The sequence below is a fragment of the Loxodonta africana genome, chromosome 18 (assembly GCF_030014295.1).
Source record: "Loxodonta africana isolate mLoxAfr1 chromosome 18, mLoxAfr1.hap2, whole genome shotgun sequence".
Taxonomy (NCBI): domain Eukaryota; kingdom Metazoa; phylum Chordata; class Mammalia; order Proboscidea; family Elephantidae; genus Loxodonta; species Loxodonta africana.
In genome coordinates this window covers 23,795,070-23,811,503 of record NC_087359.1, presented here as the reverse complement: position 1 = coordinate 23,811,503, position 16,434 = coordinate 23,795,070, and the positions used below count along the sequence as shown (strand labels likewise).

General features: G+C 37.9%; 1 protein-coding gene across 9 annotated transcripts in view; it reads right to left on the bottom strand.

Annotated features, from left to right (window-relative positions):
* Positions 1–16,434, bottom strand: part of ABCA6 (ATP binding cassette subfamily A member 6) — a 64,022-nt gene that overhangs the window by 46,844 nt on the left and 744 nt on the right. For 6 of the 9 annotated variants that reach the window (XM_064270830.1, XM_064270831.1, XM_064270826.1 and 3 more), the window contains 7 exons: positions 15,871–15,971; positions 13,974–14,178; positions 12,843–13,004; positions 11,086–11,189; positions 9,683–9,909; positions 5,596–5,737; positions 4,420–4,605 (listed from right to left, as the gene is read on the bottom strand). In XM_064270830.1, the coding sequence (XP_064126900.1) occupies positions 4,420–4,605; positions 5,596–5,737; positions 9,683–9,909; positions 11,086–11,189; positions 12,843–13,004; positions 13,974–14,178; positions 15,871–15,966 (1,122 nt within the window). In that variant the 5' untranslated portion in view covers positions 15,967–15,971. Of the gene's footprint in view, positions 1–4,419; positions 4,606–5,595; positions 5,738–9,682; positions 9,910–11,085; positions 11,190–12,842; positions 13,005–13,973; positions 14,179–15,870; positions 16,019–16,434 lie in introns of those variants that run through there. The other 3 variants (XM_064270828.1, XM_023556952.2, XM_023556953.2) reach the window with 3 other exon arrangements.

The following is a 16,434-nucleotide window of genomic DNA, read 5'->3' as shown; positions in this document are numbered from 1 at the left end:
AAAAAAAACACTTAAAGGAAACAAATTAAAAGTAATCCAGTATAGTAACAAGAATTATTATTTGACTAACTAGTTTTTTCCATAAGGCTTAATAACAAAGTCAAAATATTTCTATTTTACTGAAAATACCAAAGCAATATTAAAAGAAAACATTGATAAAAAATACAATGGCCTAAGAATAGGAATTTAAATTATAACTCATTTGCCTGTTTTCAAGACTTTATTGCAATATTGCAGAGTGTTATTTCTATACAAAAATAATAAATTTTAGAAAATGATATAAGGAATACTTTGAAGCAATGCTCATTAGGATAATGATAAAGAAAACTAACCTCTTTTTTCAGTTATTACCAAAAATAAAGATTTGTGTTTATAATTTTGGGAATATAGTAATACCTATACTATGGTTTTGGCGCTACTCTAACAGCTTTTTATATTATCTCACTTCACCTTCCTCATAACTCTATGGGGCATGCGTTATTATTTTTATTTTCATTTTACACATGATGAAACTGAGGTACAGAGTGCTTGAGTAGCTTAGCCAACCAAAGTCAAAATCACATAGCTAGAAGTGGTAAAGCTAGAATCTGAATACAGGAAGTTCAGTTTCCAAGTCAAGGTTCTCACCCAACACATTATATTACCTCTCAATCTATGTTAAAATTTTAACATTTTCATGATGAAGTTGAGTTTATTCCAGGGATTCAAGGCTATGCCAACATTTGAAAATCAATCAATTTAATTCAGCATTAAAAAAAAAAAAAAAAACTCTTGTTGTTGAGTCGATTCCGACTCATAGTGACCCTATAAAACAGAGTAGAACTGTCCCCATAGGGTTTCCAAGGAGCACTTGGTGGACTCAAACTGCCAACCTTTTGGTTAGCAGCATAGAGCTTAACTGCTATGCCACCCAAACCCAAAACCAAACCCACTGCCGTCAAGTCGATTCCGACTCATAGCAACCCTATAGGAGAGAGTAGAACTGCCCCACAGAGTTTTCAGGGAGTGCCTGGTGGATTCGAACTGCCAGCCTCTTGGTTAGCAGCCATAGCACTTAACCACTACGCCACCAGGGTTTCCTAATGCCACCAGGGTTTCCTAATTCAGCATAAAACAGATTAAAGGGGAAAATTATGCAGTCAACCTAGATGCAGAAGAAGTATTTTATAAAATCCAATATGCATTCATGATAAGGAAAACCTCATTGCAAACTAAGAAGAGAAGGGAACTTTCTTAATTGGGTGAAGGGAAATGTACAAAGAACAGCACCAAGCATCATGCTTAATGATGAAATTTTGAAAGCTTTTCATTTGCCTGTATTTCTACTCAATATTGTACCAAAAACCAAACCAAACCCACTGCAGTCGAGTTGATTCCAACTCATAGTGAGTACCAGAGAAGAAAAAATAAACCATCATTTGTAGATGATATGATTGTGTGTGTGAAATTGCTGGAATCAAGGCCAATATACAAAAATCAGTTGTATCTCTATTAACAACAAGCATTTAGAAAATAAGAATTTAAACATTAGTTCCATTTATAACAGCATCAAACACTTTGGAAGAAACTAAATGACATTGTGTAAGACGTCTACACTAAAAACTAAAACAAGTATTCAGAGAAATTGAAGAATACCTAAATAAACGCATGTACGTATTCATTCAATTGCATCATACGCACGTGAATGCTGGACAATGAATAAGGAAGGCCGAAGAAGAATTGACACCTTTAAATTGTGGTGTTGGTGAACAATATTGAATATACCATGGACTGCCAAAAGAACGAACAAATCTGTCTTGGAAGAAGTATGACCAGAAAGCTCCTTAGACACAAGGATGGCGTGACTGTGTCTTACGTACTTTGGACATGTTGTCAGGAGGGATCAGTCCCTGGAGAGAGACATCATGCTTGGCAAAGTACAGGGTCAGTGGAAAAGAGGAAAACCCTTAACAAAGTGGATTGACACAGTAGCTGCAACAATGAGCTCAAGCATAGCAACGCTTGTAAGGATGGCGCAGGACTGGGCAGTGCTTCCTTCTATCGTGCATAGGGTTGCTATGAGTCGGAACTGACTCGATGGCACCTAACAACAACAACAACACATATATACCAAACAGATCTGAATGCCTATACTCACTGGGAAACGTGTACAAGAATATTCGTAGAGGCATCATTAATATTAATAACCCAGATAAGGTCTTGATTCTCCCCAAATTAATTTGAAAATTCAACTGCATCAAAATCTCAGCAGCTTTGTACGTACACATGCATGTTGTGTGTGTAACTCGATAGGCTAATACTAAAATTTACATAATTGCAAAGGACCTAGACCAGATAAGACTGTCTTGAGAAAGAAAAAAGTATGGTGAAATTACCTCTGGGTGGCAAAAATGGTTAAGCGATGGACTGCAATCCAAAAAGTTGGTAGTTCAAGCATACCCAGAGGATCTTGGAAAGAAGGCCTGGTGATCTGCTCCTGAAAGATCACAGCCTTGAAAACCCTATAGAGCACAGTTCTACTCTGCACATATGGGGTTGCCCTGAGTTAGAATCAACTCGATGGTAACTAACAACAACAATCACCAGATATCAAGACTTATAAAACAAAACAATATGATATTGGTGCAAGGATAGACAAATGGGCCCATACATGATAGGCTGAGTTATCATAAAGGAATCACTGCAATTCATTCAGGGAAAGAGTGGTCATTTCAAAAAATAGAGCTGATGCAATTGGATGTTCATGTAGAAAAATTAATATTGACTTCTAGCTACACATATACAAAAGTTGTTTTGAAATGCAGTATACATCTAAATGTAAGAGTTATAACAATAAAGTTTCCAGAATAAAATGTAAGAGAATATTTTATGACCTTGGAATAGGTAAAGATTTCTTAAACAGACACAAAAGTACTCTACATACAAGAAAAAATGGTAAATTGGACTTTATCAAAATTAAGAACCTCTGTTCATCAAAAGCCACCATTAAAACAATAAAAAAGCAATCAACAAATAACTGAAAAATGTTTCCTACCCAGCATATATAAAGAATTCCAACAAATCAATAAGAAAAAAATAGACAACTCAGTATAGAAATGAGCAAATGAGGTTGACTGGCAACTTACAAAAGAAAAAAAATCCAAAAAACATGAAAAGTAACAGTAAACATATGAAAAGTTATATGATTTCATAAAAAATCAGGGAAATGCAAATTGGCACCACTGATGATATATTACTACATATTTACCAGAATAGCCAAAATTTGAAAGACTGGCAATACTAAGTGTTGGTTAAGGCAAGCAGCAACTGGAGCTCTGGTGGTGCAAATGTAAGCTCTGGCAACCACTTTGGAAAAATATTTGGCAGTAGCACAAAGATTAAGATATACATACTCTAGACTCCACTATTCAGCACCTACATGTACCAGAATATTTGTAGCAGCATTATTAATATTAATAACCCCAAACTGGAAAATACTGTTATTATTAATAAGAAAATTGATAGTATATTCATACAATAGAATACTATATAAAGCTACATACAAAATATGGACGGCATCTCACAATACAATGTTGAATGAAAAATCCAGATTTTCTAAAATACATTTTGTATGCTATCATTTACATAAGGTCCAAAATTAGGCAAAACTGAAACATTATATTTAAGGGTGCACATTTAGGTGGAAATTGAAAGCAAGAAAATGATTATACAAAAGTTTTATCAAAGGAAAGGCATGTTTCTGAGAGTTTCTGGGGTGACTGCAACACTCTGCTTCTTTACCTGGTTTATGGTTACTTTGATTTACTTTATAATTATTTGCTAAACTATATATTTGTATTTTGAAATTTTTCATAGTTCGTAGTTCACAAAATGTCTTTTTAAACAGGTTTTTAATGAACTAGCAGAGTGTTTTCCTTATGTGAAGTGAAAAGTAAATATTCATATATAGAAAATCAAAAAACTAGAAGAAAATACTTCAAAACCAAAATACATCTGAGAGGTGACAATCTGGAAAATTTCCTTATTTAAGTTTTCTTATGAAACAACAGTTTTTCTACAATTAAATAAAACCTGTTGCCATCGAATTGATTCCAACTCATAGCAACCCCGTAGGACAGAGTAGAACTGCCTCATAGTGTTTCCAAGGCTGTAAATTTTGATGGAAGCAAACTGCCACATCTTTCTCCCGCAGAAGAGCTGGTGGGTTTGAACTGCCAGGCTTTCGGTTATCAGTCTAGGGCTTAACCACTGCACCACCAGGGCTCCTACAATTAAATAATAACTTCAAGAAAATTTAGCTTTACGGCAGAAAAACACTTAGAATTAAAGTTCTTCTTTTGAAAAGTGCATTGATGATAAGGGTCAGGAAGTACAGCATCTTCTGAGAGATCAGTAGTAAACCAGTACCCATGCTCTTACCCGAGCCAATCCAGCAGTGAAGGCGAAGGGGCTCCAAATACTCATAATCCACTCCAAAGATGAAGGAAGTTGTTTATGTAACACAGTGAATCCCACACATCCCCAGAAAAGCTTAAGGAGAAACACAGCCAAGCTGGTGAGGCTGGTCTTCTTTAACAACACGCTCATCAGGAACACTAACCCTATCTGAAAAAGGGAGAAGGCATTTAGCTATCACCTACTTAGTTCACTAAGAGTCACTGTTAAAAATAAGGGCCTTTATATTATAATAGGAATATTTATCATTGAAACAATGATGAAAGTATTAAGATATAATTATCCTCAGTCCTTCCTCAACCTTTTAAAGAGGATCCTTGTTTGCTCTACTCAGATGCTGGGCTTTTGTTGTTGAGGAAAGGATAGAAAAAGTTGGAAGAAGGGCTGAGGAAAGGGTAGAAATGAAGGCTTGAAAAATCGAGAGAAGCTGAATTTCTAAATTAATGTACTAGGAGTCCCTAGGTGATGCAAATGGTTAACACACTTGGCTGCCAACCTAAAGGTTGGAGGTTGGCATCCACACAGAGATGCCTCAGAAGAAAGGCCTGGCGATCTATTTCCAAAAAAATCAGCCACTGAAAACCCTATGGAGCACAGTTTTACTCTGACACACATAGGGTTGCCATGAATCAGCATCTACTCAATGGCACTTTTTTTTTTTTTTTTTAATGCATAAGAAAGGATATCCACATACCCTTTGCAGAAGACTTTCTGGAAGGGAAAAGAATTAGAGGCTTGTTCAGAGAAAGGAGGGGCAGTGAAGGGGGAAGTTACTGAAGGGGGAATATACAGGGAGAAGGGTTGCTGTGATCGGTGACAGGGGCCCCTGGAGAGAAGGGTGTGTCTGCTGCACAAGAACGTTATCATTCAAAACCTAGAATAGTCTTGGAAAAATTTAGAGTAAAAAACTTTCTTTTTTCTTTTTGAGTCATTGTTTCGTTAATTCAAATCTTTACACAAAAGAAAGTTCAGCTTTTATTTGGGTTATATCACTTTTGCACAGCCATAAAAACATTCTCAAGCAAACAGAAAAAAATAGTTACAGAAAAGGTGACCGTAGTAGTCCCCTGAGGCATTAATATTCGCTACATACAGCTAAGACCAGAAGCAGGGAAAGTAACAATAAATTTGTGAACTTACCAAAGATAAGCCATACAGAAAAAAGAGGGTAAAGATGACCATGAAGCCTATCCTGACTATAATTTGGGTAGATGTTATGACAATTGTAATTAATATGGAAATAAAGAAGATGAATCCAGCATAGATTAAACCCCAAGAGAGCCTAAGGAGAGACAAAAAGTTATTTAAATTATTTTAAATTTTTATAAACTATTTAAAACATACAAAAATACCTAAAGGATCACACAGTGATTACCCTTGGACCTGCCATCTAGATTAATAACTAAAACTAAAATAGTTGAAGCTCACTGTTCACACCTTTTCTGATCTCAGTGAACCCTTCTCCTCCCACAAAGGTGACCACATACCTAAACGTGCTGTTTATAATTCCTACACATTTTCATTTCCTTTACTACATATGCAGGCAAAGACGATAGGCAAGATCCTGAACACTGGTACAACACAGACAAGAACCAACTAGAAAGGTTGTCAAAACCAATTATGTGACTGTGAATATGGGCATGGCTATGCGGGTCTTACCGGCTGGGTGTCAGCTCTGTGCTGAATTACTGTATAAATAGTATAAATGTTGTATAACTAGAATCATACTGTATATATTCTTCTGCAACTTGCCCATACCAACCAATGTTAGCAATATTATATACTTGTTGTTGTTGGGTGCCATTGAGTCAATTTTGCTTTATAACCACCCCATGTGACAAAGTAGAACTGTCCCACAGTGTTTTCACAACTGTAATCTTTACTAAAACAGATCACCAGGTCTTTCTCCCACAGAGCAGCTGTGTGCATTCAATACTGTATAATATTTCATTTTATGAATACATCACAATGCTATCTCCAATTTTTTTTTTTTTTTTTTACTATTACAGTGCAGCTAAGAACATTCTTGTACATGCCTTTTTGGGAAAATGCACCAGGATTTCTTTAAAAATATTGCAGTTGTTGAATTGTAAGAGAACTTAATAGCTGCTTATCAATCAAGAAACTATGAAAGCATCAGTGGCCAATGATAAGTTGACCATTCTTGAGGATCTCAGGAGGCAGCCCCTCCACCCTTCTTAAAAAACCAACTAAACAAACAAACCCTCGCAGTCGAGTTGATTCCAACTCACAGCGACCCTATAGGACAAAGTAGAACTGAAATGGGCGGCTGGTGGATTTGAACTGCTGACCTGTTGGTTAGCAGTTGATGTCTTAACCACTGCGCCACCAGGGCTCCACCACTCTCCTTAGCAGTGGAAAATTAAAATCTCTTATCTCCACTAAGACCATCCCATTCTTGCTATTTCTATTCTTGATCTCATTACTTTAACTGATATGATTCATTAAAAGAAAAACAAAAAAATATATATGATTCATTACACACACTTAAAGGTTCATATTGTTTTGCTTTAGATGACCTAGCATTGATATTTTTATAATGCAGTTATAAAGAAGCAGTATACAATTTTAGATCTAACAAGCCTATAGGGTGTTTTAGTCCAAGCTTCTCTTTTTACAGGTAAGGAAACATCAGTCCCTATTATTAGTTAATGGGCTTATCCAAGGTTACAAAGTAAATCAGTAACAAAACTAAAATGAAGCCACAGGTCTCCTTCCTCCACATAAAACTGCCCAGTTTAAAGAGCGAAACAGCTGAAGAACACAGCAGAGGTATTAAAACCAGGACATTGCATCAGTAAGTCCCAGCAGAGCAGGCTTATGCTGGAATTGATGCTTCTTTGACTTCTTTTTAAATTTCATATTATTACAATGATTCAGTCTATGTTAAAATTATCGGCATTTTTGAAAAAAACACACCACACTCTGCAAAACCCACTTCCTGGTTACAGAAGGGAGCTACTTTCATGAGGAATTGAAAAACCAGAAGGTAGGAGAATTACAAATGAAGGAAATTAAAACATTACCTAGAAAAAGGAACTGGTTGCAAGGGCGGGGGGAGATGTTAATAAACCTATGAAAACCCATATGCTGAAAAATAAAGCAATTCAGATATCATACTTAAATACATACAGATTACATTGTACACGCATACTAAGAATCCTTTATCTATAGAGGCCGAATCCTCACTCAAATGCCCAATATCTTTCTGACTTTAATATAGAGCCGGCTCCATCCTCCCTGGCCTCAGGTGGGCACAGAGATGCCATTCCAAAAACCATGCTCTGCACTGAGAGGAAGCTCCTTTCAGGACAGGGGTTCCCTAAGGTTCCCTCCTAGGAGGGCTCTAGATGGCCGGAAGGTCTATTCCTTTGTGTTTTCCCAAGTTCCCTGCAAAAACCTCTTTTTCTTCTCTCTTTTTTATTCCAAGGCAGTTTCCTCTTTTGTTATTTCACAATTCATGTTTATTGAAATTAAAATTCTCTCTGATAATAAAATATACAGTTGTCCCTCATTATGGGGGTAGGGGGGATTGGTTCCAGAACCCTTGTGGATACCAAAACCCACGGATGTTCCAGGCCCTCATATAAATTGGTGTAATATTTGGCGAACGGCCTTTGCACAGCCTCCTCTACACTTTAAATCATCTCTGGATTACCTATAACTGTTACAATGTAAATGCTAAGCAAATAGCTGTTACACTGTATTGTTTAGGGAATAATAACAAGACCTGAGGTGAACAATGCTCAAACAGGGAGTGCTGGAGAGACACTGAAAACCAAAAAAAAAAAAAAAAAAAGTTGCCCTGGAGTCCATCCCAACTCATAGCCACCCTATCGGACAGAGTAGAACTGTCCCATAGGGCTTCCAAGGAGCTGCTGGTGGATTTGAACTGCTGATTCCAACTGCTAATCTTTTGGTTAGCAGCAAAAAACTTAACCACTGCACCACCAGGGCCCCTAGAGAGACTGAGGGGCTGTGAAATGGTGAGAGGCTACAGCAGGGGGTGCCCACACATCACTTTATTCTAGAGGATTCATTGTAGTGCTCAGCGCGTGGCAAATTCTAGTTTTGCTTTTTGGAACTTTTTTTCTTCCAAATTCTTTCTTTCTGCGGTTGACTGAACCCGTGGATGGGGAACACATGGATACGGAGGGCTGACTGTACTGTATAGAAAAATCAAAAGTTCCGAGGCCATCATAGCATTTCAGGGAAGCACATGACTTGCGGAGGGTTGTTAAATAGCTCCTCATTCATTTCACATCTGTAAAAAGTGTTTTCTTGACATGGTGAATATACAGAGAAATCTTTCTTGGGATTCAATAATAAAACTGTTGTGTTTTTTTCGGGGTAAAATATACTGCTTATTTTTCCTTTTTTTTTTTTTTCTTTTCCTAGAGTGTGGGTTTTGTAAACTTCTTTGCTTCTCCCACTTGGAAGCTTAGAGCTTTCACGGTTTGCATTTCGATTTGCTAATTTTACCTGTTTGTTATTTTGCTAGGTTTTTTTTTTGTTGTTGTTGTTCCTATTCCTCTAGTATTTTTATTGTGTGAGTGTGTGTGTGTATGTGTGCTGTATTCTCTTTGACCCTCATTTTTTTTTTTTTTACAAATTGCTAGCTCAGTACAGTCATGGCACAGAAAGGTGCTCAGCAAATTATGATCACTGCTTTTGCATGGCAAAATTTAACAAAACTAAATTTAAAAATCGGAACAAAAGAAGAAGCAAATGTATCAAGTTTAAGTCAAGATGTTCTGAAACGGTAATATTTTTTCACTGTGTTTTAATTTCCCTGTGTGTTAATATGCCCTGTGTGAATTCCACTTCCCATCTGTCAGTTTGTCATACTGTGGTGGCTTGCATGTTGCTATGCTGCTGAAAGTTCGCATACCAGCAGGGTAACCCATGGTGGACAGTTTTCAGTGGAGCTTCCAGACTAAGACGGATGGACTAGGAAGAAAGGCCTGGGGATCTACTTCCCAAAATTAGCCTATGAAAACCTTGTAAGGTACAATGTAGTGCTGGAAGCTGATACCCCTAGGAGGGAAGTCACTCAAAATGCACAGTGGCAGCAATAACGGACATGAGCATACCCATGATCTTGAAGATGGCACAGAACGGAGCGATATTTTGTTCATTTGTACACGGGGTGGCCGTGAGTCAGAGCTGACTCAATGGCTAACAACACCACCAGTTAGTCACTTACCAGAATGCTGAATCTTGTAGGCCCATGATTTTCATCAAGTCCTTAAGCTTTTTTCTTTCTTTTGTAACATCAAGTGATGCAAAATATATAAATGGGGAGAAATAAATCAAGCAGTAGAAAATAAACATATCATTTTGAAATATATACTTAGAAAGAAAAGGCAGTATCTTCATATTTATACCAGTAACCGACATTAACTCCTCCATCACAGAGTGATTTGTCGTGATCTAAAGAGGGGTTTAAACAAACAAAATCAAAATCATTATTTAATGCGTAGGCACTGGTGAAACTTGATAAGCTCTGTGGATTGCTGTGTGGACTGACACGGGACTTCCGGTGGAGTGCACCAATATCAACTTCCTAGTTTTAAGACTATTGTTTTTATAGTTATGTAGGAAACTCTGGTGGCGTAGTGGTTAAGTGCTACCAAAAGGTCGACAATTTGAATCCACCAGGTGCTCCTTGGAAACTCTATGGGGCAGTTCTATTCTGTCCTACAGGATGTCTATGAGTTGGAATGGACTGGACGGCAACGGGCTTGGCGTTTTGGCTATGGTTATGTAAGAAACCCTGGTGGCTTGGTGGGTAAGGAGTTCTCAGTTGCTAACTGCAAGGTCTGAGGTTTAAAGCCACCAGCCTCCTCGAGGGAGAAAGGTGTGGCAGTAGGCTTTTGTAGCTACAGCCTTAGAAATTCTCTGGGGCAGTTCTACTCCATCCTATAGGGTCGCTATGAATGAGAATCAACTCCACGGCAGTGGGTTCATTTTTTTTAAATATATAGTTACACACAAGGTCCCTTGGTGGTGCAAATGGTTTGCACTCGACTACTAACCTAAAGGGTGGCAGCTCAAACCCACCCAATGGCACCACAGAACTCTATAGCAACTAAGAACAACAACAATATTATGTATAACTATAAATTTTTTTTTTTTTTTTGGTAAAGTAAACCAAACCCATTGCCATCGAGTCTAATCCAACTCATGGGTACCCCACGTGTCACAGAGTAGAACTGCTCCATGGGTTTTTTTTTTTTTTTTTTTTTTGGCTGTAGTCTTTACAGAAGTGGATTGCCAGCCTAACTTCCTCAGCATCGCTGGGTGGGTTTGAATCCCCAACATTTTAGGCTAACAGTGGAGCACAGCCGTTTGGGGAAAACCTTGTGAAGGGTACATGGGGCCTTCCTATACAACGTTTTTGAAACTTCTTGTGAATCTACAGTTATTTTAAAATACAAAGCTTTAAATAAGCAACATACTCTTTTGTCTAAACCCAGCTGCAACGTTTGCATACCCACATTATATATAAATACATGAAAATTTGAGTCTGTGCCATCTTTCATGCATCTTTGATGCTTCTGGAATTAGCTTACATTAACTATTAGAACTTTCCAATTAAGCACTTACTTCTATAATAGCAGCATCAATGGCGGTTTGTAAAGTCACAAATCCTCTTTCCCAATAGAGGGACTGTGAACAAAAAGTCCCATAATATCCGTTCCAGCAACGAGCTGTAAGCACAAAGCACAACCATCATATAGAATGAGGCCGATTTGGAGAATAAGAAACAAGAATCCATGAAAAGACCATCTAGAGAAAGCGCCACCAATCAGAACTTCTAACTGCATTGAAAAAGGAAGCCACTCGAAGACAGCAACATACATAGAAAACCAGCCAAACCAAACTCTTTGCTGTTGAGTCAATTCAGACTCATAGCGACCCCATAGGACAGAGTAGAACTGCCGCATAGAGTTTCCAAGGAGTGCCTGGTGGATTCAAACTGTCAACCTTTTGGTCGGCAGCTGTAGCTCTTAACCACTACGCCACCAGGGTTTCGAACATACATAGAAGGTCTTAGAAATTACAAAGAAGACAAGAGCAAAGAACATTCTGCTCTGGCCAAAAACTACTCCTTGCTGTGCCTCTAAACACCAAATGAATCCAGCACTAGAACTTTTTCTGCCACTTGAACCCTCTCCCTCCAGAAGAATACACAGCCCAGGCCCTCCCTTCATCCTGATCTCTTCTCAAAAGTAACCTCATCACAGAGGACTTTCCTGGCCACCATGAGTAAAATATCTTAAATGACTCCTCTTAGCAGTCTATCTTGTAGCCCTGCCTTATTTTGCTTCGCTGCTTTCATGACAACCTGACTGAGTGCCTATGTACGTGTTCTTGTGTTGACTGTTTTTCCCCATTTCCTGCCCGGACTACAGTGTTTCATGAAAAGCAAGCTCTTTGTTTTGTTTGCTTCAATTCCCAGGGCTGAGAATAATGAGGGTCACAGTAGGCACTCATTGAATGAATGGAAAAGAAACAATTCTGAATCATATCAATTCTACTTCCTAAAGGGCCCTCAAATCCCTCTGCCTCTCTCCCTCTCAGCTGCCTCTACTCTGGAGGAAGCAGCCATCATCAGCTAACTTGTTGGTTTCATTGCATTCCCCCGGCCCCACTGCAATCCTTTCTCTGGGCTATATCTGGAGTGCTCCGTTAGGCTTGGAAATCTAATCACATCTCTGCCCTGATTAAATGGCCTTGGTGGCAATCCATTGGGCTAAGCATATAAGACTCCCCAGGATCTAGCCATTGTGCCAGTTCAGCCTCATTCTCCCACCACATTCTTCATGTTGTTCTTTCAGGTCAACTAGCAGATTCTCTTTCTCATCCCACAGCCTTCATGCTTGCCTTTCTTCTCTCTGAAACACAGCCCCCATAGCAGCTCACACCTACTATTCTGCCTGTTCTTAGTTTGAACATCACTTCCCCAGGCAGGACTTCTCTGATCCCAGAGCTTATTAGGACCACCATGTCTAAGTCCCCAGGGGACTTTTCCCGGAACTTATCATTAATTGTTCAATGTCTGTCTTTCATGATAAACTAAAATCTGGCCTAGACTGGGACCAATCAGTTTTGATTACTTTTGCATCCCTAGCATCTTGCACATGCTGAACTGACTATACATGTGTCTGGTGACTCTAACGATTTACTGAGTGTCATCCTTTAGTGGGATGATCTGATTGACCTAGGAATGAGTTCGGCAATAAAACGGCATTTTTTTTTTTCTCATGCGCTATTGGAAGCATTTCTGACACCCATCCCCACCTATTCCTTTTGTTGCAAATATGAAAAATGCCTTAATAACATATTATATGGAAAGTTACCTGAGAAATCATCTTCTTTCTTGTATGGAATGGCATATCCCTGAAAAAACATTAGCTTATATGAGAAAGTGTCATTGAAGATGATTCCCACAGCGTATGGGAAATTTTCTAGAATTATCTTATCCATGGATTTTTTATCCGGTGTCCCAATGACTCCTTTTCCTGTGAATTATGAGGTAAAAATAGATATAGGATATTGTTACAGAGATGCACCAAAACAGAATGGCATATCCAATTGTTTCATCATGTATTTTCCATTGGAATTAAACTAAGACTAATTTTCCATTGAACTCAAACTTGTCCTAACAGTATTTTAGAATCTAGAATCAGGAGGAAGACATGAGAATTTATGTATTTTCTTTTAAGAATGACAGGTATCAGGGAAAGTTTCAGCTACATAAAAATCATTAATACCAGGATAATTATGCATAAGACATTTGGAATAAAAAACAGAGGTAATTGTTGTAGTTATTATGTAGTCAGCGGTAGATTCCAAATTTACTGAAGCAGAGGCACCTTGCATGACATTTGCCTTATACTGGACCCAAGACCACAAGGTGATTGTGTTTACAGCAGTCACAAATTTCAAGTGTCAAAGAATTGATAGCCAGGGTACATCCAACATGGCTATTTTGGTTATCTCGGTTACACAGTGACCTCATTTAGAATGAAGACCTTCTAAGATGTCTACAGGTTACAACATATGCGGAATAATCTTTAGCTTACTCATCCTTATTTTTCATAGTTCTGAAGTTATCATTCAATAACCATGGCTTGGTTTCTGTTATTTAGATGTTTTTTCCTGAGTTATTGATCTTAGTCACTATATCCCCATACCCACCAATGACTATATTCTTTCTGGACGCTATTCTGAAGACCTGAAATTAAAGATCTGTTGTTTAGCCACATTTCCATAGAAATGTGGGTCTCCCTAGAATGGACTTCTATCAGGCTGAAAGGGTTTAAAACGCTAACTGTAGTGAGAAAAAAAAAAAAGACAAAAACTAACCAAATTTGTATGTTACCTAAATTATTAACGTATCACTGCGACTTTAAATTTAACATGCATACATCTTATAAAGAAATATCATATCAATAACACTTTTTTTTTTTTGCCATTAGTACACTCACCTTTCAAAAAGAGAGCAGATGCCGTTTTATTCATTATCTGCTGGGTTACATTAGAGACCGGTGTGTACACAATCATTATATAAGAGCTATTAAATTTATCTGCTCTTCCCAGATCCTGAGAAGGCGTTTCAGGGATATGGTTACTTTCTTTGAAATATGAAAATAGGCCCATATACAGTCCTAAAATGATTGGGAGGCCCCATTCCTAAAACACATAGGAAAAGAAAAAATTTAGATTGCATTCCCATAAACAGCTCAGTCAACATCAAAGAACAATAGAAGATAACCTCTAGTATTGCCATGTAGTTTGACATCTCTTTGCTCTCAGTCCTTCAGTGCAATGAGAACTCAGTGAAAGATAAACACTGAGATAGTATTCACCAGCATGCAAAACGTTTACATTAAAGTTAAAACGACTGTAGAGACCATGGGATAAACTAACAGGATGACTAACAGCCTAATGTTCCCTGTATGTCTGGACAGCAGACTTGAGAGGGAAGAAGGGACACTTTCTTTTAATGTCCTAGAAAGTTGTATTTACTTTTAATAATGACAGATGTCAGGGTAAGTTGTAAGCACATCAAAAATATCATGCCAGGAAAAGCATGCATAAGAGAACTGAAGTACAAAAAACAGAGGTCATTGTTGTAGTTACTATATAGTCAGGGAATTCCAGATTTCAAGTTTACTGAAGCAAGGGCACCACACGAGTTCATGGCAGCAAATAGCAATCCATTTGTCAGTTGTCATATCCTTATATTGGAAACCAAAGAAAATGAAAAGGAACTGAGTGATAGAGACTGTCTAGTGGTTCACCAACACCAGTGATCTCTCCCTCCTTGGCACAACGCTAGACTACATTCTCAGCACCCCCAAATTAAGTAGAGCCCCGGGGTTGAGTTCTGGCCAATGAAACGTGAGCAGTTGTGATATGTACTGCTTCCAAGCCTGGCTTGTGGAACCTTATACAACCTTATATATTTTCTCTGTTTTGGCCTCTCTCTTTCCTTGTAACTAGATGCAGAGGATCCAAGGCCTAGGAGGTGTAAGAGTCCCTAGAAGAAGGAGCCTGGGTCCCTGAATGACTGCATGGAGAAAAATTCCCTCACCCACCAACACTCGCTGCGCTTATACCAACCACCTTATTTAAACTATCATAAGAGTGAAAAATAAACCTTTGCTGTATTAAGCCACTGAGATTTGGGGTTGTTACCAGTAGTTAAGGGGAGCCCTGGTGGCCCAGTGGTAAAACGCTTGGCTGCTGACCAAAAGGTTGGCAGCTTGAACGCGCCAGCTACTCTGTGGAAGAAAGATGTGGCAGTGTGCTTCCATAAAGATTACAGCCTTGAAAACCCTATGGGGCAGTTCTTCTCCGTCCTGCAGGGTTGCTATGAGCCAAAATCAACTGGATGGCAGCGGGTTTGGTTTTTGTTTTGTTTTACCAGTAGTCATTCCACCTGCCTAATGCAAACAACCAGTGGTTTTATTACTTGGTCATAATTCTTAGAAACAGTCTTTGTAGAAATGTCATGGCTTTGAAAATAAGTTGCCAAAATTAAAATTCCTCAATTTATGCTAGCTGAAATTTTTAATATTCCTTGGCTCTAAATGTACAACATGTGGTAGCAGCTGTAATCATTGCTGCAATTAACTGTATAGTTAATTTTTTTCTTACTCTCCTTTAAAAAAAAAAAAAACGAGTAATACTACTAGTCCTGACAATTTTACTTTAACTTTCAGCGACTGCTGTGAATCTCTCAGCTTAACAAGAACAACTAGAGATGACCTTGATACCAATAAATCAAGTCTACTAATTAAAATATAACATAAGGAAACATTAGGCAATGAAAGAAAAGACCGGTGCAAACTGCAGAAAGATGTAAACTTTTAAACATACCAACAAGCTCTGTCTTTTCATCCTCCATTTCTTAAGAAAATTCTTGCACAGAAGCGCTTGGGTTTGCTGATACACACTTTTCTTTTTCTTATACATTTAGCCTGTTCATTTTACATACAAGGAGAAAATGAGTATGGTGGAGCAGAGACTAGAAGAAAATTAAGTGTCATAAGAACAGCCTTGATCTTACTTTAGAGCCAGGTATTTCCTACCTTCGAGAACTATTCAAAAACAGGATTTAAAATATTATTTCAATAAATTCATGGATATGAAATTTCACTTCAAATATATTAACTTTAAGTTTTATGTGGGAAGGCATGATGGTGGGAAGAGGATAGAGTGATGATACAATTTTACAAAAATGTAGACTATTCCAGTGAAAAAGTATAGTTAGAGTTCAGAGCCTGTAAGATACTTCACATTGTTTGTCTTTCATAATAGAACTCTGTGAATAGAGTAGTTGAATTACATTTCATCCAATTTATAGTAATTTCTTGTCTTTGAATTTAGATAGAAATCTCAGAGCTAAAGAAATTAACATCAAACTTCTGATTACTTAATTCA